At 37.4% G+C, this 25,530-nt stretch overlaps 1 protein-coding gene across 34 annotated transcripts; it reads left to right on the forward strand.

Moving 5' to 3' along the window:
- The first annotated feature begins 1,579 nt into the window (after window positions 1–1,579).
- Window positions 1,580–25,149, forward strand: TRM9 (RNA-binding (RRM/RBD/RNP motifs) family protein). 34 transcript variants are annotated; one of them, XR_016051162.1, is made up of 10 exons: window positions 1,580–1,659; window positions 1,892–2,201; window positions 4,504–4,599; window positions 4,755–4,841; window positions 6,726–6,851; window positions 21,118–21,408; window positions 21,631–21,719; window positions 23,881–23,946; window positions 24,430–24,482; window positions 24,857–25,149. XR_016051162.1 is itself a non-coding variant. In XM_088860690.1 (9 exons), exons 2-8 carry the CDS (start codon window positions 1,896–1,898, stop codon window positions 24,463–24,465), a joined length of 1,008 nt encoding a protein of 335 aa, XP_088716816.1. In that variant the 5' UTR covers window positions 1,580–1,828; window positions 1,892–1,895; the 3' UTR covers window positions 24,466–24,482; window positions 24,857–25,149. The 34 variants fall into 34 exon arrangements, 24 of the variants coding, with proteins under 24 accessions (XP_088716816.1, XP_088716829.1, XP_088716820.1 ...); XR_016051159.1 differs by lacking the exon at window positions 24,430–24,482 and having other exon boundaries at window positions 1,580–1,779; XR_016051166.1 differs by lacking the exon at window positions 24,430–24,482 and having other exon boundaries at window positions 1,580–1,779; window positions 6,731–6,851.
- Window positions 25,150–25,530: the final 381 nt, after the last annotated feature.

Here is a 25,530-nt window from a genome sequence, read left to right on the forward strand (position 1 = left end):
TGGACCAAAATGGATTTTTTTTAACAAATTTGTTCGGGTCATAACTCCTTAATTGTATGTTGAATTAGAGTGATTCTTAGGCCGTTGAAAATGTTACGACCTCCTCTACAATTTGGAGTCAAGATCGGTCCAATTTGAATTGATTTTAAGGGGTCTACAAGGCTAAGCTTTTAGTATATTGGTGTCAAATTGGTGTTCGGGTCAGACTTCTGTGTTGTTTAGATTCAAGGTGCTAATTTGACGTATTAGGTAGGTTTTAAGTCGTTTTAGGTCTAAAAAGATGACTAGGATACATGGTTACAAGTTTTAGAGAATTTCCTTGGCTAAAATTTCAGTCGAGAGGCGGGGTTGAGGGTGTAGGCTCTACAGGTGGGCAGTCCAATTCTAAAAAAACGATTGCAGGTGCATGCCCATTATGTTGTACAACGTAAAGGTAACTGAGTTCCTGTTAATTGCACCAATATGGGGACAAAAAGTGGTCCATTTTTATTCAATGAAACGTCCTTTATATATATGGAAACCCAACTATCCTTAACAATAAATATAGGTATATAGGTTGGGGACTCTTAGGCATCCAATTAATTGGATTGCCAAATAGGTCTGGTTAACTTAGGAGGCAGGCCTTAGGTGTGTTTGGGAATGCACTCGTTGTGAGTCATCCTTTGCACTATCCATCTAGAGATGGATTTTGAATAAAAAGTGCGACAAGGCCATCATTTGACTACCATGATCATGAGTATGAAAAATTTAATTTTGAATGTTCATATTAATTCTTCAAAGATCATCATAACTGAACTATTTTTTTTTCTTTTTAACTCGCTATTCGTAAATGAGACGTAGACATGAATGCTTAGTAATTTGTAAAATGCCTCGGATATGAAATTCTTTGAAACCAAGCTTATGCACGTGTTTAGAATTTCAAGTTCCAAACTGGTTAATTGTTAAGAACTATTAAGTTCTTAACTAGTTCAGAATTTGAAGTTCTAAACCCTTCACGAGTCATGAGTTCAAAACATGAAATTCCACAACTATTATTTGATTGGATATTCAGTCTAAAATTTCAAACTTTGATCAGATTGCTTTGCAAATCAGCTATTTCCAAAGTGACAATTCAAATAAAGAAACACAACATTCTTATTTGAAACTTGAAGTTCGAGATCAATGGTAGTTTGAAAAAGAAACCTATACAATAAAACTCATTTAATTTTAGTATAAAGATGTCACAATCATTATTGACAGTTAGATGTGAAATCGAGTGGCTATTGATGTATCATCAACTAAAAATGAAGTATAAAATAAAATTTTCTTGAACACTGTGGGACATTTCAATATACCAGATTTCACATCTAAGGGCTAAAAATGATTATAATCTTCTTCTACTTCTTCTACTAGTAGTCATATAAAATTCAATCCCTTTAAAAAGAATATAAAGCTAGTAGTCTTATAAAATTCTCTATGCACCTGGCCTTAAACAACTTCAGCGGCGATCATGTGCCCTTTGGTGTTATGGACGGCGGTGATTGAGTGACTTTAAAGCCTCTCGTCCCCATTTATATACCGATAAATTTTAAAAATTTGAGGAAATTTCTATCTATTTCTCTGCAATCAATTCAAAACACAGAGGAAAGGAATTACTTACTTCTCTGCAAACCCCTTTTGGTATTTAAGCAAATCTCTCTCTCTCTCTCTCTCTCTCTCTCTTTCAACAAAGCAATTTCTAATTCTTTAATTCATGAATCCATCAAATGTGGTGGATCATCTCGTCTGGTTCTCACTGAGGTTTATGCAGACTGCGGCATTTGATTCACTTGAAACAACAGAGAACACGGTTCGTTTAGTGAATTCTATTTTTATTTTTTTGAAACAGTAATCTTAATCTTCATGCTTGTAGGTCGATGGACCATGGAAACCGTCCAAAAGGTTTTACTCGCGCAGGAGATGAAACAAGTTGCCACCTCTATGTGGCTAATTGTGGGCCAACTGTGGGGATATCATTTGATGCCATTAAAACTGCATTCAAAACCTTTGGTCTTGTTACTGGAGTCCAACCTGCCGATGCAAGCGGAACCCGTGTCATCGTTTCTTATTCCGAAGAAAATGCTGCTCGAGAGGCCTTGAAAGCATGGAATGGGCGCTCCTGTCCCGATTTCAGTGGTCGTGTTTTGCATATACGTTGCTCTGTTCGACGGTCCCCTTGCAAGGTGAGGTTGAGGTTTTGCACACTTGCTTCATTTTTCAAATCTGTCTCTCTTTTCATGCATGATGATTATGGAAGCTTTGAGATCAAATGTATAGTGGTTCTAATCTGTGGAATTTATATAAACTTTTTGGTATAATATTGTCCTTCCTTTCTATCCAGGAAGGTGGTTCATTTCATGTTACTTTTTTTGAGTAGTACACGCATTTGTAACCCTATAAATTGGGGCTCTTGTTCATATCTTTGATGATATCTAAAATACATTTTCCATGGGGGCTTATTTTCGATAAGATCCGAAATACATCTTCCATAGGGGCTTAAGACCCAAATATACTGAAATACAGTTTCTCTGATGGTATCAGACCATGTCGTGTCCATTCTTGTATGATCCATGATCGAATCTGTTAGTCTGTTATTACTCGATTCTATCCCAATTTGACCCCTTGTGTAAAGACTCAATCGATTGAGGCCACCAGTCTTCACTTTGCCACAACCCTTCTATCATCCTCGCTACTTCCTGTTTCTTCTTTGTTTCCTTCTATATGGCAGTCACCCTAATGGCCTAATCAGGGCTTCTTTCTCTTCATAGTCTATACACACCATTCTAGGATTTCGGTTGAAGGAACCTATGGAATTTAGCAGCTCTGATCTCAATCGATGGTGCCTCTTTCTAACAAGGAGAGACTTGCATCATCTTACCATCAACTTGGGTTATCCTATTGTTCTTGGAGAATACGGAAAAATCAAGAATATGGAAAATTTGTTCTATCTGATTCTGATTACACAATCCCTCTATATAAATTGCATGCTTCAATTTTTTCATGTAATTCCCACGTGTCTTTGGAGTTGCGTCCTTGCAATCTTGATCCCCCATTTGCTTTGAAAGGCTTTGCCTCTCTCAAGTTTCTCTCTATAAATGCTTTTCACTTTGAAAAGTCAAGCACTAGTCTCTCTTTCCCATTTTGAAAAGGTGAAGCTCACGTCTTCAAGAGAGCGACAAAAGCCTTGACTATGAATAGTCGTTCTATCGCCTATGAAAAATAGCCTCAAAAAATTGCCTCTAAAACCCACTTTGTCTCCGTAATCTCTGGACCCCAATTTGAAGTTCCTCCTCCAGATCAGAAACCACATCTGAAACTCTCTTTGATATCAATCCTCTAGATCTTGATCTCACGGTCCAGATATGTCTGAAATCTCTAGTGGCCTATTGTCTTTTGGCGTTTGATCTTTTCTTATGATTGAGTTTTCTGTTACTCGATCCTATCTGTTCTTTGTATGATCGAGTTTGTTGTCCTGTTACTCAATCATATCATAGCATAGTCACGATTTGGTATTTCGTCTCTTAAGCATCGAGCCTCTGTTTCTAGTTTATCTGATTGGTGAAGCCCTCAATCTGATTGTGCCTCTTTGTTCATTTGGCATCAAAACCTAGGTAAATCATTGTTGTTGTACTCCCCTTTGATGCCAAACTCTTGGTGAGCCAGATCTGAAACCTGCCTCTAAATCCACCTTTGAAAATGGCCTCTGAAAGCGACCAATCTACAACATCTGCAAAATAGCCACCGAGTCGTGTTTCGACTATCAGGTTTGCTTTGGAACTTACTGTTTTTAATTCCGAATCTAAGGTCCAAGTGTGCTTGTTGATCCGTCGTTGATTTTTGTTGGCTCTTCCTAGTGCCTCCTGATTGATGATCGAATTTCTCGATCCTTGTTGATGATCAAGTTTTCTGTTACTCTATCATGTTTAATGATTGAGTTTTCTGTTACTCAATCCTATTGCATGATGGAGTTTTTCGTTACTCCATCCTGTGTGATGATCGAGTTTTTTTCGTTACTCAATCCTGTCTGTTCCTTTGATTTGCTGTGAGGGGAGACTGCTCTGTTCGAGGCGTCGATTTCTGAGGTTCTTCTGTTCTTGTTTTGTTTCTAGGGCCTGCTTTCAGTTGTCAAAACTCAAGTTGCTCTCTCTTAACTTAACTTGAGTTTGAGGGGGAGTGTGGAAATTATAGAAACTTTTTGGTGCAATATTTTCATTCTTTTTATGTGTACCCTACATTAGGAAGGTGGTTCATTGCATATGTTACTTTCTTTAGTAGTACACAGCTTTGTAACCCTATAAATTGGAGCTCTTGTTCACATCTTCGATAAGATCTGAAATACATCTTCCATGGGGGCTTAAAGCCCAAATATACAGAAATACAGTTTCTCACATAATTTACCTAAAAAAAATATATATAGTTGTTTTATACATGTTTCTGAATATATGTCTTTGAGTATTGCATCATTATTTCTTGTTTTGTATGCAGGTTAGTGATTCAATTCCAATATCTTTGGAGGCTTTTGAATTGGGGGTTCCTGGACTTCGCTTAATGCACGATTTCATCAGCGATGAAGAAGAGCAGGTTCAGAGACTTTGTTTGTAGTCTTTTGCATATTTGCTTTAAAAAACTTGTGAATTGTTACTTTAATATTGATTTCAATTTCGGTCGATGTTTGGCATACAATCTCTGTTTGAGTATCATCAATCTTTGTTACTGGACTTATTCTATTGCTTTAGGAACTCCTTGCAGCAGTGGACAGTAGACCTTGGAAGAAGTTGGCAAAGCGAAGAGTTCAGCACTACGGTTATGAGTTCAACTATGATGTAAGCCATTGTTTGTTTATATATGAAGATCTCCATTTTTAGGCGCTGTAGCTTCTAGCAACACTGCTCCCGAACCTACCTTTCTTAAAAAGAAACAATGAAAAACGAAGCAAATGCTACTAGTTTTTCACTTTCAATGAAAGCAAATTCTATTAGTTCCTAAGTTGATTGTGCTCATTTTCATCAATCTTTCCATGTCTCCGTTAGGCTCCCAGCTTGATGTTCTTATAACTGCAAGTGGATGTGCCCGCATATCCTCACCATACGCTGCTCAGGCATAGCCTCAATATTCTTGGCATTCCTTGAGATGCTATTATTGCAATTTGTCATCACCTTCCATAAAGGCTTTAAGGGTGCATACCCCCTCCTTTTTCCTCTTTGACAAACACCTTCAAGTCTTGCACCAAAACCAGGAAAGAACACCCTATCCGAATGGTTCTCGGGAAGCATAAATGGAACCCAATAGACATGTGGTATTGTAGTTATGAACTAAAGGATTTTCCTCTCTCTCTCTCTTCCTGCAATGCACAATGCATATGTTGAGAACTGGAACCTTTGTTGTTGGAGTTACAATTGATACGCGTCTCTAACATGGATGGTAACTGGGATCAATCTGTACTTTGAGGGGGCAATGGAGCTCCTCCATGGCTCAGTTGTAGCATGCAATTGAAAAACCATAAAAAGAAAACTAGAAGGATCTAATGGAGGGAACCTCAAAGCTTTGGAGAACCAGGCAATCCTATCATCATCAAATCTATAAAAACATTGGGAACACAACTCTTGGAGCCTCACCACCACTTTCTCTGACTGAATATTTTAAGATGCCCTTTCATTGAGAATTCACACAATTTACCTTTGGTTGTGAAGTGTCCTTAACTTCCACCTAATTGACCCCATAACTCAAATCCTGGAAAACCTGCTGCTGTCTTTTATTCCAGAGTAGAGCCGTCCTCCAAATCATGTCGCGTAAGCAAATATTCATGACAAACTTCTAGAGAACTGAATTAATGATAAACTCCATGAAAGCAGAGGCAAGGCACTATTTAGTGGGTTTGGGAATTTCATTTTGGACTTTCCAAATCCACCAATCTTAGAAGGGATTCTCTTAAGGTGATCAACAGAGGTCTTAGGGATATGAACATAGACTCCGGAACCTCGATTCCGCGGTTCCAGCTAGGAATCTTGGATGGAACGCGGTTCCATATATTGTGATCCGCGTTCCCAGCAGGTTCGAACCACAGTTCTCAAGTGTATGACAGTGCATATGATTTTTTCTCTATTGGCACTGATTCATATGCAATGATTCAGTTTTATGCCCAATGGTACTGTGAACCCATGCATCATTTTAATCCCTTAAAACATACTATTGCGATTCCTTTCCTATGGAATCGCGCTTCCTTGTGACAAGGTTCCCGCTCCCTTGATATAGGATCGTACGGACGACGATCCCAACCACAAGGAGCTTCCAACAATCCACGGTTCCGCGAACCCAAGCCCGCTCTCACTCCCTGGAACGCACCCGCACCCGACAACTATGGATATGAATGAAGTATGGTGAATGTTTTGTAGGTGGTCATAGAGATCTCCAACTCTCCAAAGAACTCCTTTTAGCTGGTTCAAGGTGAATCCAATGTATGGCCAAGGGCTTGGCCAAGAATGAGGCACAAGATTGAGTTCTAATATTTGTTGATTCTTGTATTGTGACATTCATTTTAAAAGTTGCAAAATGTTTCTATTCAGCATAAGAAAGTAGGCTAAAAATGTCTTTGCTCGTTTTCTATAAAAGAAGAATTTGAGTTTCATGGTATCTGGTCATTCAAGAAAATTAATTTATTCTATATTTTACATGATCAAATAAAATTGCGTTACCTTACCCTTTTATAGACCAGGAATGTAGATGCGAAACAATTTCTAGGCAAGCTTCCAACGTTTGTGTCTCGCATACTTGAGAAGGTGGCAACATTTCCTGATCTCAGTGAGGATGACAGGGTTAATGTGGATCAGCTAACGGTATGTATGCAACTAATCATTTTTCTTTGTAGAAGATTTTTCGTGTTCAGTTGGACAATTTTTTTTATTTTCATTTTGTTTTTAATAAGGGAAAGTTTATAATGAGATCATTTATCTTTGGTACAAGGTGGTCATAATAAAGCTTGACCATTGAATGTGAGATTGAGTGGCTGCATTTATTTCATTGACCAAGCTCAAAATTCAAAAGAATTTTTCTCGAACTTTGTGACACACCCAAGCTATCAGATTTCACATCGGATGGTTGTAAATAATTGTGACCTCCGTATTCCAAAGGTAAAGGGTCTCATTGTAGACAATCCCTTTTAATAGTTAGTTAACTAGAAGGTGGGCAACTGTTCTAAGGTAAAAATGATGAACCAAAAATTGCTGAATGATTTACTCATTAAAGTATACATGGCATGTTTATGTTGGCCATTGATTTATGCATTTAGTTTCATGATGTTAGCTTATGCAAATTGTATGCAGTTGCTGTTATCTTGTATATACTATCCCATGCATGTTATTGAATTTCCTTGCATTGGCAATTTGACATGCTTAAAAGTCAAAAAGACAATTTGACATGCTTGTAAGGTTCACAAGATGGGCGTCCTGAAATTATACTGAAGAGCAGCTGAACTTTAATTGACAATTTCCTTCGTTCTGTTGCAATTTGGTGGTGCTTGGCCTCCTTAGGAATGTATTGAAACTTTGTTCTGTAAAATGGCATATTTGGAGAGAACAATTGTTTCGCTTGTGTCTTTTCTCTTGAAAATTGTTAAGTGGGGTTTGACCTATATTGACTTCAGGCTGTTTAGGCCTGGCCCCAAAAAAAATGACTTCGGTTTTTGTTGGTTCTCTCTTTGACATTGTGTGAAGTGCTTACTCTCTGTCTTTCCTCTGTTTAGTATGCATTTAAGTGCTAAAGTTATAATAAAATATGAGTATCCTGTGCTCTTCACCGACACATAAATCAGTATTTTGGCAAAAAAGGATGGGAATCTGGACTCTTGATTATGTATTCTTATGTGGTGAACCTCAGGTGCCTTATGGGTTTGGTAGTGTATGGCCTGAACGCCAAGATTGGTTCCAAAATAAATTCTTTTTGGAAACTTTTACTCTCCCTTCTCCTATCCTTTTTGGCCATGAGAAGCCTCTTTTGCTATGGTTTGACTGAAAGTGTTGGATTCAAGATTTCTATGGTCATACTTCAAATCCTTAATGTGGGAGAACTTTTTTGCATTTCTTCAAGAGGTTATCTGAAGTGTATCATGTGTACCCAATGTTTTAAAAAACAGTGACCTAAGTCGTCCATTCGAAAAACCGGGCTGGATCGGTGTATTGGCAGTCCGGATCAGAGAATAGGTTGGATCTAGCCTTAAAACACATTTCAAAAAATCACTAAAAATATCTACATATATATTTTTTAAAGTTTTCAAAAAATTGGGGTGATGTATTATGTATTTTAATTATTTTGCAAACATACATAAATATTGAAACACCATTTCCCTAACTAGATGTCTGTTGACCACTACATTCACATCACTAGAGAAAAGGAGCATACAAATTAAAATACAACCTAATACCAAAATGAAAGATGACACCATTCTTACACCTTACTGATTTTGGAAATTGGTCTATTTAAGTTAACCGTCATTAAAAATTTCATTCCAAATATAATTTCCATTATATTCATACATTCACATTATTTCTTAATATTGAAAATTTCAAATCTCGTTTGCATATATGCCATAATACTATAATGTTATATTCTAAAATTAGAATTATTAGGTTATAATTATTTTACTATACAAATATGAATAAATTTAATTTTTTTTTTATAATAACTTCTAATAAATTTTTTTTTACATTTGTAATAAAAATAATATATTATATAATTTAGAACATAAATTAATAAATTACAAGATGTGTATTATTAATGTATAACTATAATATATTAATATATTCGTTTTGACATCTAAATGGTCCATCTTAAGAATAAAATGGTATATCAATATGGAGGATAGTAAATCTGATAATTAAAAAAACTTCTATATTGTAAGACTAAAAAACAAAATTAAACAGCAAATTTGGTATCATTTAGCTATATTGCACTTGCTAGGTTCATCCTCTCTCTCTCTCTCTCTCTCTCTCTCTCTCTTTTTCTCCCCCCCTCCTCCTGCTCCTCCTCTTATACAAATTAAGGTGATGCTTTAATCTAATTTTTTTCTCTTATGAAACTCAAAGAAACTCAACAACGCATTTCATGCTATGTGGGAACGAATACCATTTCTACTACTTAAAAGAAAGATCCCATATTGGACGCCGCGGTGCAAGTCTTTATAAAAGGGCATTGAAGTGATGGGAGTGCAGAAAGCTTGTGGGACGACTTCTCTTTAAAGTGCTGGGCCCGATTCTCATAAAGTTCAGTATATCATATGATATGAAGTTTGAAAGAAAAAATAAAGAGTGGCATAAAAAAAAATGTCTCTATAGAGGTAGGGGCGCTTCTCAAAGTGTTTTTTTATAAAATACAAATTTGAAAAATACAAAGTAGTAAAAAATTTTTGTAGGGAATCTGGCGGATTCCTTGTGGAACTGGCTGGTTCTATCAGCCAGTTCTTTGATATGGCTGGTTCTATCATGAATCGGACGGTTCACGGGGGGGAACCGGCTGGTTCTCGATATGTAGTGGGGTCTAGATCAGCCTGGCCGATTCTCAATCAGGATCGGTGGTTTTGATCCGGATCGTCAATTTTTAAAACATTGTGCATAACTATGCTAGATTTGAAACCATCTGTTGAATTTTTATGTGAGAGAAGCATGACATAAGCCAGAGATTGGCCATTTTAACATTCTAGATTACATAGGTCTACTCATTAAGATACTTGCTCATTATTTTTAATGCTATAATTCTGCTAATATACGGTCAGATTTGATCATTGTAGTCATAGGATGCACAAATTATTTGAATTTTGTCACTAAATGATTTTCTTTATGTTAAGCCATGTCAAAAAACCTAGACTTGCTCCATGAACCATGCAGGGCCCTGCCCATGTCAACTCACGAAGTCCTGAGCTGACTTGGCAAGTCTTGCCCATAAAAAATAACATAAAACAATAAAGAAAAATAAGGAGTAAAAATTAGTAAAAAGAATAGGAAAGTTTAGAAAAAGGAATAAAATATAAAATGTTCATTTGCAATTATAGTAGGGTTGCCTTTGATATTTTTGTCATTTTTGGCTCACACTGGATTAAATTATAAGTAACAAACAATGATTCTATTTCAGTTCAAGTGATTCCATATTCCAAGTTCTGATTCCATATGAAGAACTTTGACATATAATTAAATGCACAAAATATACTAGTAGAGTCAGATAGACAAAGACATATACCAAATCTGCTAGAATAAGACACATTTGGGTGCTAAATCATAGATGGCCCAAGTTACTACATTAAAAATTTCTGCAGTTTACAGCGTAAAAACAGACAGAACCTTCTAATAAAGTGTCTACATTTCCCAAAATATGCACAAGCCTGTTCTGAAATTTCACAGGGAGTAAGTAGACTCCAAAAACAAAGAAAATAAGCATATGTCGCTCCAGAGAAACTTGCTACTACGTGCTGAAGAAGTGCTTCAAAACAACTGAATTTTTGTAGAAAAACACAAATCTGGTTTTGTGCCTACAGTCAACCCCTAGGACTTCTTACACTTCTCATTGTTTCCTGAGACTAATGTCACACCCAAAGAGAAAGAGATGGAGGTTGCAGGCCAGAAAAGTTTCTCTCTTCTCCATCTTTTGAATTATTGAATATTAAACCCATATAGAACTCTCCTTGCTCTCCATGCACCACCGTCTCTCTCCTCACCTTTCTCTCCTTAAATCTTCACAAAAACTCTCTTAAGGTTCTCTGCCTTCCACACACCTCTCTCTTACTCTCTGAAGTCTTAAACTCTCAAGGAACAATCATGATTAACAAATAGAGGTGGATATCCCTTTATATAGACATGTATAGGGACTGGTTTGGAATTCTGGATTTGTCTTCCTTTAGAAGTGGGAAATCTAAGAGGGGAGGATCTAAAATATTAGTCGTCAACCTTGATCTGCCATCATGATGCAACGGTTGGAATCACAACCGTATCCGTTGTAGGACTCTTCCGAACAATCTTCCCATTTGGGGAGAGAGCAATTGAGCAATGACTAAGGCATGAAACAAGTGTATCTACAAACCAATTTGATTTTATGTCAAGAAAGTCAACAATTGAGGCTATTTTCCTACTTAGACAACTGATTGAGAAGTTTCGGGCGAAGGGAAAAGACCCCCTCATGGTCTTTATCGATCTAGAAAAAGCTTATGATAGAGTACCTTGAGATTTGATTTGGTGGGTGTAGGAAAAGGAGTCTCTAGACACTGCATCGACTTGGTGAGAGATATGTACGATGGAGCCCTAACTAGTGTACGAACAACTAGTGGAGAGACGAGTGAGTTTTAAGTGACAATAGGTCTACATCACGGGTCAGCATTGAGCTCATACCTCTCTGTCTCAAATATGGAAGACTTAACTAGGCACCTACAAGATGAGGTACTGTGGTGCATGTTGTTTGCAGATGACAGTTTTGATCGATGAGACCTGAAATGACATCAATACAAGGTTAGAACTTTGGAAGGATGCTCTAGAATCCAAAGGTTTTAAAATTAGCCGAACTAAGACAAAATATATGGATGCAAGTTTAGTAATAATAGGAGTAGAGACAAAGAAGTAGTTAAGATTGACGGTCAGAAAGTACAAAAACGACCGCACTTTCGATATCTTGGGTTGATAATCCAGGAAAATGGAGAGATTGAGGTCTGAGGAAGACGTCGTACACATAATTAGAGCTGGGTGGGCGAAGTGGAGATGTGCACTTAAAATTTTATGTGATCGCTGCATATCAATGAAGCTAAAGGGCAAGTTCTATAGGACAACTGTAAGACTAGTTTTACTCTATGGGGCTGAATGTTGGGGGACAAAAGACAATGTACTCATAGAATGAGTGTAGCAGAGATGAAGATGTTGAGATGGATGAGTGGTAGGATAAGAAGGAATATAATTCGAAATGAATTCATTCGGGAGAATTTAGGTGTGGCACCAATAGGCGATCAAATGAGAGAGAGTAGACTTAGGTGGGCTTACCATGTGTGGTGCCGACCAAGTACAACACCTGTTAGGAGGTGCGAGTTAGTTCAAGTGGAAGGATTGAAAAGGGCAAGGGGTAGGCCCAAATGGATGTACTTGGAAGTAGTCCAAAAAGATATGGAGGCTTATGGCCTCACTGAGGGTATGGTCTTTAATAGTGCAGAATGGCGGACCAAGATGTGTGTATCCGACCCCAATTATTTGGGAAAAGGCTATGATAATGATGATGATGTTTAAAATATTAGAAAAGCCCTCTTTTATGAAACAAAATCAGTGTGTCGAAGCTTGCCGCAGCCAAGGAACTCGCCCCTTGGCCTAGGCTAGTTACGCAAGCAAGTCTGAGTGACTTAGTTATTCTCGAGCCAGAAAACTCACAGAAAGGAGGAAAAGACTGATGATAAACAATGAAAAGAGTGGGGTAAAGAAATTATATGGTCACGATCGACCACGTAAGCCATAGGGGAAAGTAAGGGGCTGGTGGCAAGAGAGGGAAAAAGAAATGGGGTATGCGGCTTTAAAGGAGGAAAAGAAGGGGCAAGTAGCAAGAGAAGAGAGCGAGAGAGAGAGGGAGAGGCTGAGAGAGGGAGAGAGGGAGGGAGAGAGGGAGGGAGAGAGGAAGGAAATGAAGAGAGTGCAGCTAAGAGAGAGAGAGAGAGAGAGAGCAGGTAGAAGCCCAAGAGTTTGGGTAGACGTGGAGAGGAAGATTAATAGATTTGTAAGGAATGGAGGTGCAGGAAGGATAGCACTAGAAAGAGGGAGGATGGCCTGAGAGAGAAGGAATGGACTGGATTTAGAGATGGAGAGTTTTGTCACTGTTAGAGAGAGAGAGAATGTAAACCTCCCATTTTTTAGGGAGGCGTACATGATAATCGAGGCATCTGGCCAAGGCTGAGTCCGAGTCGACTCGCTCAAGTCTCATCACATTGAACAAACTGTTTATTTCTAGAGAAAAGTCCTTTTCGATATTAATTAATAAACGAATTACACAAGAATGAGGTAATGAAATTGGAAAAACAAAAATTATTTTATTTTTCTTTAAAAGCCTTAAATAAGCTTGGAAATATTTCATTGGAAGATTGAGCATGCTTGGGAAGAAAAATTCATTTTCCACTCGGCACTCCTAGATAACACTCATATTCTATAACTACCTGCAAACTAAACTAATGGACCCATGACCCACAAGTTCTCTTGGGCAAGGGGCTAATGATTGGTCATCAAAGCTAGCCAAGAAATAGATAGGCTATAAATTTGCCTAGAAGTTCTCGTGCTCCCCTCTGGGACAAGTCATATCCAGCTAAAATTCAGTGATGACTTTTGCCTACTAGTCTTAGGTACTAAAATAGGCAGTAAGGGGGCTCTCTCCAACACATATACATGCCCAAGTCCAGAATACCCACCAATACTAGATAATGCGGAATTCATGTGTGTATGCCGTGAGAATCATGGTTTCGAGGTTAAGACCCTTGTCTTTATAAGCGTCATTCTTTACATAGTGGCCTATACATTCACTGGTTGGTAAACCGTAATTACTATGGGACACGATCGCCCTTGAAAACTCATTCCGGCAGATGCATCTTGGGAACTAAAAGCCCAATCCATGCCTGTAGTGCAGATCCGACACTATAAAACCACGCTTAAGACTCCAAAACCAAGGTAGAGTCCTAGACTATGTTTGGATCCTTGGAGGAAATTGTTAGGAAAAAACTATTTCCTATGAAATACATTTCTTGCAAAAATATTTCGTATAAAGTGGATTTTTGTTGTTTGGATAGCATCTAGACGTGCCTTGGAAGATACATTTCTACCATGGAAAGGGGATGAATGCAATGGATATCTAGAGATGAAAATATGGTAGATATAGGGAGCGAAGGAATGAGCGATCTCCTTGGAGAACTATTTCTTGGTAAAATTTTCTAGGGATCCAAACGGTCCCCTTGGGTGCACTAAGACACATTGCCAGCCCACTCCAAAGATCATGCTTAATATGACATTTCTAAATCGTATGGAGCTTGATACTCTCACTAAAACTGTGACTATTAGAAAAGGGCAAGGTTTCTATACTTCCCCTACTATATGGTGGATATATACTCCCCCCCATCCAGTCGTCCAATCCACTGACCGTTTGATCTAGATCCAACGATTTAGAGTATTTTATTTTTTATTTTTTCTACAAATTATATAAATATGAAATTTAGTAGGTATCAGCATGTCAATGGGGATGCACGTAAAATAAATATTAAAAATATTTTTAAAAAATAAAATAACCAAAATACCTCTAAAACTTTAAAGGGCATTTTGGTCATTTTATTTTATTGAGAATAATTGTTTTATATTTTTAATAGGTGAGAGTTTAAGAGAGGAGTGGCTCAAAATTTGGTGTCAAAATATTTTGTAGAAAAGAATGTTGTGGAAGATGATAATTGTCTTTATTGCCATTATATTAGCCCTAGGTATATGTGGGTTGGCTAGCCCCAAATCTGAAGTCTCCAAAGCTATCCAACTCCCACTGCCTTCCTCTTGCTTACCTTCTCTTGCTCTCCACCTTGGCCCTGGAGGTGCCATTACCATCTTCTTCATTGTTATCAGAGGAATCATCATCCTATCCATCTTCATCTTGTCATCCTTATCCCTTTTGTTGATTCTCCTGATCGCCCCCCTTTTCTTCCTCATCAAATGGCCCGACTGCTTCTTCAAGCATCCTCTTGTGGAGGATTGGTTCTCCCCACTTCGTTGGTCATTCGTTTGCTAGATCTTCTGCGTGTATGTAATCGAGATTTATAAGGTTGTAATCTTGCATTTCCCTCCTCGACAGCCATCCTCAAATTCAAAGTACACTAATTTGTGGGACTTCTCTGTAGCCAAAACCTGTCATCCTCAGTTTGTGGATCTACTACAATTGACTCTAGTTTTATTTACCTGCTGCAGAATACTTTTGGCATAAGATTCTGATTGCAGTTCTTTGCCGGTGGGGGGTCCCATTTCCATTAATCTCCCACTATTTTTCTGAAAGGGGAGAAATCAAATTACTCAAAGAGTATGATCACTAGTCAGAATATAATGGAATGGAAGAATGCTTTGAGTCCATGACTATATGAGAGAGCTGTCTCGATCCAAAATGTCATTGTGCATCCATGTTTAAAAGCAAGCTAAAAGAACAAAATAATAAACCAAAGAATATTAGAATGATGGATCACAAAGATGCTTTATGCAGTGCAAGATGTTCACAGGTTCTCATAAAATCAAACTGCACCTACTTCAAAGCCATAATTTACTTCTGATATACAATACTTTTTAACTTGTCCATGATCTCAGGGAGGTCACTTTGATCCAGGGTATAGTGGTATGCAGGGTTAAAGAAGAAGCCTAAATACATCCATGAATGGAATATGAGCATAAATTAGTTGTGAAATAAAGCAAACCCCACAGAGTTCAAGGCACAAATCACAGCTTAACAATTATTAAATGCTACCTACTGCATGGATTCTTGTTGCAGTTGAATGTTCCATTGTCATCTATTATGTCACAAATTTTTTTGTAGTAAGAGCATTTGGCTTCAATGGTTTGCTATGCATGGTCCATTGCTTCATATAAAAATTCCAGGGCAGATTTCTTGTGAGGATCAATTATCTTTAGAACTGCTACGAGTAGACTCGTGGCACTAACAATTTGCTCACGCTTATCCCTAAACTTGCGGTTATTAGTCACTCTTTTGACTTCTCTTGCAGCCGAAGTCCTTGAGATAGGTGGCATTACCCATTTCTCTGAGGCAACCATCTTCTTCAACCCTGATTACTATTTGAGGATTGACTCTATATTCAATTATGGTGTTGCAAATCTAGTAATGGCTGGCCTTGTTCGTTAAGTTCCTTCTGCTAATGTGCACATTGTGTTTAGGATCTATGAGTGATTGTATGTGAACTTTGTGATTGTGTACCCTTTCTCAACATACTCGTTATCTTGATTTATTTCACCAATTGCTTCGGCACTAGGTAAGTACAGTGAGTTGCTCGTGGACTCCAACTAAATCCTTCTCTTTCTTATATGCTTCTTCCCTACATTCATGCAGTTTTTTGCATTATAAGTTATTATTTGTACTATGTGCTCCTCCCAAATAACCTCCATTGCATGATCAAGTAACTTGGGAGACTCCTGCTGTTGATTTTGATGGAGAAGTCTGCGCTAGAGTGGAAGACCATGCCTCATGGACAACATGCCAAGAAATTGATTAGGTCCTTCCATTTATCTCCTTTCAGCCATCTGACATTGGTCAACCATGCCCTATGATACATTGCGTTATAGCTCACAAATATGGTCCACCAAGCTCATTTGTAGGAGGGGCTTGAATCCCACCCCTGCATTTGCGGTCCACCAAGCTCATTTGTAGGAGGGGGCTTGAATCCCACCCCTGCATTTGCAACGATGGATATCATGGGTTAATAATCTTTACTATTGCCCTCATTGAATGGGATGACAGTATCATAGCAATTGTCGTCATAATGTGCTTCCTAATTGTCTTTCTCCATGTCGACTTTAGGATCCTTTACTCAAAATGGGGCTTGGACAAATGGAGGTCAATTTGATCCTCGGCAAGCCGAGTTAGCTAGGCAAGCCGGGTAGGTTGTATAGTTTGGGAAGGCTGAGAGCTAGTATGAGATCTCTACCTTTCAAACATGCTGGTTGGAGTGAATAGCCTCAGTGTGCGTCGCCAATGCTAAATACTACATGGTTTGGTCCATCTCTCGGGTGCCCTACATCACTATGCTTCTCAGTGGTACTCTGATGGTACATGTCTTCTAGACTAGTCCTCCTCCTTTTAAGAAGGTGCATAGTACTGTCTTCCTCTCTTCCACCATTTTGTGTTTTTGTGCCTACTTATCTTTTGTTGATGTGATGGTTGCAGGCATTGCTTGCTTGCATTCACAAGTATTTTATTGTTGGGTATATGGCCTTTTGAGGCCTTATATGCAACGACCAGCACAGTTCAAAGTCATAGTGGTAGTGACCGGTAACATGGTGGCTGCTGTTAACCTTGCATACTGGGATCGGGTAAGCCAAAATAACCCTGTTTGACTGAGGCCAGGTTCTTGGACCACATTGTGAACTGAGTGGTTTTAGGGTATTCCTCTAGTCAGGGTCGGTATGACTGAGATCGCCTCATGTCGTGTGAGCCAGAGCTTGAGGATCAGTGGATCCTGTTTGTTTGAGATATGTTGTGTAGAAGCCCTATGTGAGCGTAGCTGGGCTGTAAAAGGACATAAGCCCAAATTCCTGACATATGTAGCTAGCTCACAACATGTGCACAGGCAATCACATTTTGGGAAGCCATTATGATAAGTTAAGATCCACCTATTAGAACTGTGCACGTGTGCTGAGAGAGGACCCCCGCATCCGCAAGAATGCATGTCCTTGGGGGGCACCTGTAATCCACTGAACACTCTGGAGTCCGTCCAACTATTTGTTAGTTTTGATAAGTCCACTCATGTCCGGACTGAAGTCTGTGATGCATAGGGGGCCTGTTGGATTGGTTTGAGAAATTGGATTTTGGGTTTTTGGGTTTGGCCCAGTGGAGTACCATACAGCTCAACCTCCTGTAGAATTGAGTTTTTCCACTCCATATTTATTAAAAGTTCCAGACCTTAATGTTTTGATAAAAAAAATGATGAAAAATGATTTATCATGATTTTAGATGATTTTTGGATATTTTATTTCATAGTTAAAATACTGTGACAATTTTGTTATGTGTAAATTCCGATTAAGGACACTCGCACATGTGGCATATGACACACAAATGGCCAATGTGTGCCATGCATTCCATGGGACAGCCACGTCATTACCCAATGGGCATGACATGGAAACCCTAACCTTTGGCGTAGAAGCCTTTGTTTGGATATGATACATAACCTTGTTATATATAATGTGTTTTATGGCACATGTATGAAGCATATGTGTGGAGACATATGTGAGTTCACATGTGGGAGTGTAGAGGTTTTATATTTTTTAAAATTAATTAATCTCCTAATTTTTTGATTGGATTATCACGTAGATATTTGAAATGAAGAGTTTTAAATGGTGTAAAGGGGATAAAGGGACATACCATGACATAAGATGATGTCATGTCCCTCCCTTTGATAATGACCCCACAGTAAGCTTATATGTGAAGGAAGCTTCACAATTAATGAAGCTCATGGGTGGCACGCCACTCCATTCGAATTTGAAATGGAGATATTTTGTTGAGGGTTTAGATTTGATGATTGAAAAATCAATGGTTAAGATGAAATTGTTTTTGAAAATTAAGGGCATTTAAGAAATTATTGAAAATGTGTGGAGGTGTTATGTGGGTATGGTGATAGGGGTGTACTCAATCATCACCATCTATTTGATAGCCATCAATGGTGATTGATTAGGCTAGGTCTTTAGCCTCTCTCAACCCTTGGATCACTCTATGGGTGGTTTAGATCTAATCTAATTTTTATATCCCACATGAAATGTCTATAAATAGGACCTCCTCTCATTCAATTCGCACTTGAATGCTTTTAAATTGAATCACCTACCTCTCCTCTTTAAAGCCCCACGCCCCACTCAAATGCCTCTCTTCCTTGTTGAGATATTGTGTTAGTTGTCTTCTTCAATGCACCCCTTTCACCCTTGATGAAAGTGTGTCCATTAAAACCTTTCCACGCCATTCCCATTGTTTTGAGGCTACTGTTATGACCTTTAATGCTGCTGGAAATTGATCATAACAGTGAGGTAAATGCTCCCATCTTCTCGTAATGTGTTGTAATGATAGTCTTTAATTTCCTGTTGATCTTGTGCATTTAGTTGGTGCATTTTCTAAAGTATTGAATGCAAACTGTTGTGCTTTTCATGCAGCTGGAAATGCCATGTAATGGTACATAAGAGTGAGCATTAAGTTTGTTTCATTCACCTAGCTCATCCCCTTTGACCCCATACTTGTTTGGAACCTTGTACCAAACCTTTGAGCCAAGATTACACCATTTGGAGCTTGTTTGGAGTCCATTTTCTCACCCATTTTGGCTTGGTAGTCCCAAGTCCATATTAACCCTATTTTGGACTCTTTTATGTGAAAGACATTTAATCATATGGTGATTTATTTGCTTCCCAAGTATAGATCGAAATCCGACCTTTCTTGCACTATCGAGAGTGAGTGATAGTCAAGGGTTGTAACTATACCGTTGTGTTCGCACATTGATCACTTGGAAGTCGGCTTCCCATTGTATATTTTAAACTCATGCACGTTGTTTCTTTTATCTTTATATTGATGTACTTTATTTCATTCGAGATGTAAAAAGCAATGCTCAATTTATAAGGGCATTGTTATTGTTGAAGTATCTTGTAGTTTTGTTCACATAGTTTGTAGAAAGTAGGAGTTCCCAAGGTGAAATGAAAGTTTGTGTAAGAGGTCTTTAAATTTTTATTTTTCATACCTTGTGTGATTCCCTTGATACTACATTTATCACATGGCATCACATCACACTCACTTTAGCTAGGTGATGTTTGAAGTGACTGATATTGCAAGACATCTCTTTCCCACATATTAGATATTCAACTTTGTCCTACCTTTAAGGATCCACCTTTACCCATCAGTGCCTCATTGGATCCTCAACCTCCCTCGATATTTAACTTCCCTCGACATTTTCCAAAACTTGAAGTTCCGAATCTAATATTACTTGAACTTTCAACCATATGGCATAACCTCACACTCACTTTAGCTAGGTGATGTTTGAAGTGACTGATATTGCAAGACATCTCTTTCCCATGTATTAGATATTCAACTTTGTCCTACCTTTTTGGATCCACCTTCACCCATCACTGCCTCATTGGATCCTCAACCTCCCTCAATATTTTCCAAAACTTGAAGTTCTGAATCTAATATTACTTGAACTTTCAGCTTTGAACCTAAGTCTACAATAACACAACATAGTACGAGGTTTAATAATAAGTAAAAATGTATCAAAGTAATTTCATATACAGTCAAATGTTAAAAAAATGTTTATTTATTATTTTTTGAGAGAAAATATTACTTTGGAAACAAAGAATTCATGATAGAGGCATAAAATGCAACCAAAAACATTACATTAGCATCATCGAGTTTAAAAAAACCGAACAAATAGTACCCACATGCAGACATGTATACATATATTTTCACAGACATTGAAATGTGGAAAGAAATATTTTACTACTTTTTTGAGGCATGTTAGTGAACAAAGTAGGCTTGCTAGAGGCATAAAACCTTGCCAAAAACATCTCATTAGCATCATCAAGTTTAATTTTAAAGAAAATAAACCAATAAATGATACCTACATGCTGGCATGTATAAAAATGTTTCACGAGCTGAATTATTATTTACTGATTCGTTTTAAGAGAAATGTCACTTTGGAAACAAAGTAAGTATGCTGGAGACAAAAAAAACCAAAAAAAAAAAAATCCCAGTGGCATCAAGTTGGAAAGAAAAACCAATAAGCACTACCCACATGTAGACATGTATGATAACATTTTCATTTATATTCAAATGAAAAAAAATGTTTGTTTACAGATTTTTTTAAAAAATGCAACAAAAATACAAGATGAAAGAAAATATGACTAGATCTCTATATATTTAATGATATTCGTCCAAAAAAATTACTTTTTTAGGACTTGAAATTGATAAAAACCCTATTTCTCTACCCAAAGTTTCATGGTCGATCCTTCCAAAGTTGTATTTTTGTCAAAATAGTACCCCCAATCTACCTAAAAAGATCAATGCCACAAATCAAAACCCTTAAACTGGTTATAATGTGTTTTATATCAGGATCTGCTTATGAGTGTTTGTGTTTAATAAGGTGTAGTATACTTGGCTTGCAAGGGATAAAGTATGTGAATGTTCCTCATAGATACTGAGTTTCTATTTGTTGCAGTTAATGATTCTTGAATTGGTGTCCACATAAATAAAGTGGCCGATGCCCTCTTATATATTAGGACTGAATAGCGGTACCAACTATATTTTATGACTCTTAATATCGGTACCGACTATTGTATTAGCATCTTAGATTCTTGGTCTTCTCTAAATTCATAATGTTTACATATGATACAGGTCAATGAATATCCTCCAGGCGTTGGGTTATCTCCACACGTTGACACACACTCAGCATTTGATGGACCGATCTTCAGCCTGTCATTAGCTGGTCCTTGCATCATGGAGTTGAGGAAATATTCTCAAGCTACATGGGTACCTCCAAGGGAAGGAAGTAAGCAAATGGAGAAAGATGGAATTGATTGTACGTCGAATTCTATTAGGAGGGCAATTTTCCTTCCTTCAAGGTCAATGCTTCTGTTATCAGGCGAGGCTCGGTATGCTTGGCATCACTACATCCCCCATCGAAAGGTAAAACTATATCTCTTGTTTTGAAATAGGATGGCGGACCTTATATCATGACACTCCCAATGGCTTTACTGGATAATAGCTTCAAGCGATTTTTCCTTCATTGCTCATAAGCCGACCCCAAATAATTGGGATAAAAATTGGATGATGATGATGATCCTCATAAGTTGCACTCTGTTTCCCCATGTGTTTGTGTGATAGTGATTAAGACAAATTATGTGACAGATGAGAGGAGACTTGGTGCTTGTGCTGGGAAAAGAGTTTCACTCTATAGTGCTACTATAGCATACACATATTACATATTCAAATGCAAGGTAATAGATTGATTATTGTGATTACAAATCCACAGAATAAAATCAACCATATTAACCAAGATTTCTAAAAATGGAAGTTAAATTTATAGAGAGAAATTTATTGTTTGTAAAAATGCCAATTTTCTAGATATTATAGGGGCCTTGGGAAGCATTGATATAAGCTCAAGAACTCTCCCATGTAAAGAAGCATGGATGAATCCATTGGTTCTAGCTTTTCTTTCTTATTCTGTGGAGGTTCTCAACCTCTTCACATGGTGAATCCTCCACCACTACAATGTTATAATCTACAGCACTGCCAGTCCAAATCCAACTCCAGAAGACAGTTTACTAATAGTTATCTCACATAAAACAGCTGGATATCAACTATATCTAAATGCGTCCACCCAGTATCTTTGGCATGCAACTTTGTTCTAGTAAAGGTCTCATCCTATTCTAAGATATGTTTCCTTGCTTCCCTTGCTATTGCACACAAAGCTTATGCTCTATCATGTCTCATTTTGAATGGCAAATCTAGGACTAGGAGCAAAGTTTTGAATGACTGTTGAAGAAGTGGTTGACAGGAAGAACTTGGTGCCCTCGACCTCAACCAAACATAGTAATGTATCTCTCTACCAAAAGGAAAGTTTATCATTAAATGTCGGAGCTTCAATAATATAAATTGTTGAACTTTGTCTAAAATGAGGGAGAGTCAACTTTAAATTTGTAGCTTAGCATTTTTCAGCAGCTGACAGTTTCAGTGTGGAGAAATATGAAATGAGTTCATTTTACAAAGGGAAAGCATAACTCCTTTGCAGGCATAAAATGCTTGAGGTATTCGGAAAAAAGATGCTCCTATCCTTCTGGTAAAGTACAATTGAATCTGTCACTCTTGACCATACCATACCTGGTAGTGCCCCTAGATCAATTTCACAAAATGTTTGCTGGTGTAGTCTCAATCTCATGTCTGAAGTCTCTTGAAAGCAGGTCAGAGACAATAGGTGAGTTGATGTCGTCAGTCTTGAAATAATTATGTGAACTAATATCTCTGAAATGGATTAGCATTTCTTATACATGAATTGGAAATCCTTGTTGTTCAAACATAAAAAAAAATGTTTGCCCGTAAAATTTCCATTTTCTATATCTGCAGTAGAAGTCTGCTTTGAGGAACTCCATGGTGGTAGTTAATACATAACGTTTCAGTTCTTCTTCTCTTCTTTTCTTTTTTTCTCTTGCTTCTAATGCTAGAAATTTGGCTTTTTTGTTGGGTGATAATGTAACTTTATTGGATCAGTTTAAATTGAAGATCTAGAATCACTCTAAGCTCTGCCTTTCTTAGGTTGAAGCTAGAGGTAAATATCAGTGATAGAAATTATATCTATCCTCTGAATTATAAAGAATAGTCAATGATAAAAAGGGGAAAGTACTGTTTTCAAAAAACGATAAAAAAGGAACAGTATAAAGGGGGAGAGAGTATACTGTAATCCGACGGACTATGGAAAGACCAGAATCCAATGGGTCATCTCTGTCCATTGAAATACTTACACAACCAAAAAAAAAAAACTATCCATTAAAATGATGGTGATGATGGAGTGGGATGGACCATTTGAGAAATATTCTGTTCAGGTGGATCTCTCTCTCTCTCTCTCTCTCTCTCTCTCCTGATTACTGTGCATAATTTCAATGATTGTAATTCCCAATGAAATATATATGTAGCAAGTTCCATTGGGATTTTTAATTTTCTTTTCCTTTAATAAAGCAAAAGGAACTACCGTTTCAGTTGGTTAACAGTCCATAGGATGCTTTTCTTCTTGCATTTGTGGTGCAGACCCTGCATACCCATTACCCATAAAAAGAAAATCAGAATGGATAGTATTAATCAAGCAGATTTCTGCTTTAGAATCCAATTTATAAATTAATATTACTGGGGTTTTGTTGTAAGATGCACATTTCTTATTTAATAAAGTTTTTTGATGGTTCCTCTCATCAGTTTAATGTTTTCAGTTGCATGGTATTATTCCTAATGTGATTTTTCCCAAGTGTGTTGAATGCTTCACATTGCATATATTAGTTGTTCAAATCCTGGGATTTGTAGATGAATCTATATTCTAATCGTTATAGGATCATTTTCAGAAAAGCTTTGTCCTTTGGACAGGTTGATATTTCTTTTTTGAATATTGGACAGGTTGATATTGTTGATAGCAATAAGATTAAAAGAGGTTCGAGGAGGGTATCTTTCACCTTTCGCAAGGTTACACTCTTGAACGATGTCCTATTGCTATATGATTTAAACTTTTTGAACGATATTCTGTTGCTATTTGATTTAAAATTTTTGAGTATTCTCAAAAAACAATAAAAATAAAAATAAGAAGGAAGAAAGAAAGATGATCATAGAACAACACAATTTGTTTGAGCATTTCTGATGAAATGCATTAGGATACAGTGTCTTGTGGATGTTTGAAACTAGAATTTGAGGGGTCTTCTTCCATCCTTTTATCATGTAAGTATACATTTTTTGAGATTATGAATGAACTTCATGCAATGTTATCAAATATGTTAAATCAGATTGACTATCATGAACTCATGATACACATCAATTTCCCTTGTATTTTCCTAGTCAGTGTACATGAATCTGAACCTCGATGTACCTGCCTACTAAATCCAGTAGTAAAATGCAGTCAAGACTTCTTTATTTGTTTTATTATTGATACATGATATTTTCATTTTTAAATAGGAAAACAGACAGATGAAGCCCTTGCAAAGAGGCTAGGACACCGAACAAAATCCGTAAGAGTTTAGATTATTATTACCCAATTTAAATTTATCAGTCATAGATCCCAACCAAACCCAGTTCATGGTTGGTTATGAGAGGTAATGAGCAACATTGCTCCAACCGTTAGTGCACCGACTGAGTAAGCTTCTGCAAAACATTTGAGAACTATGCATTCGTGTCTGAATTAATGATTCTTAAGGACTCTTTATCTTAGTTTGAATATAGTATTAGGTAGAGCAGCAATGGACGAAGGTATATCTTACAGGTTATGGTGTTTAGAGAGTCAAAACCCAATACCATCAATCCATGGCACATCTCTCTCTCCCTCTCTCTCTCTCTCTCTCCTTTAATCTTCGAAAGAGCCTAACATAACTCCTGTTTTTGACAGGTCAGAAGAGGACCATGCAGGTGTGAGTTCAAGGAATATTGTGATTCTCAGAGGGGAAACTCGGAGTATGTTAAATAGACATTTGCAAATGCCAGTGAAAGCCCGTGTGACCACTGCTTAAATTATAATAAACTTTTTGTAGATCCTAGTTAATTTATTACTAAGACAAATTTCTAGGGCAATTTTGACTTTGTATTGAATGTGCGATGTACATTGAACGAAACCCCCTTCTTTAGAGCAAGATCACGTTTGTGGTTTTGTGCGCACGACATGAATTGACACCCCTTTGAGAAGTCTTATGAATTATATGATTTTGGAAGACTAATGATTTAAGAACAACTCTATCTCTCAGAGCAATAATGGGAGTGAGTCACAATCACCCTTGGCGAATAGATCTGAATGAAATTGTGTTGGAAGTTCACCACTGATCATACTCAAAGTCTGGGAAATTTTTTTTTGAGCTTGCGGACAAATAGTACAAATTTTATATTGACCGACTTGAGGTGTGCATGGCAAGAGTAAATGCTTTCTTTCTTGCCTTTAATCCAATGGAATGAAGATGATTTCTCTGTCAAATTTATATTGAGAGCTTTGACCCGGATAATTTATCATCTCTTGACTGGATTTTTCCCGGATTAGAGGCCATCACTTGACCAGGGCTTTTACCAGAGATA

The sequence above is a fragment of the Amborella trichopoda genome, chromosome 3, assembly GCF_054954075.1.
Source record: "Amborella trichopoda isolate Santa Cruz 75 chromosome 3, AtrichopodaSantaCruz75HAP2 v2.0, whole genome shotgun sequence".
NCBI lineage: Eukaryota > Viridiplantae > Streptophyta > Magnoliopsida > Amborellales > Amborellaceae > Amborella > Amborella trichopoda.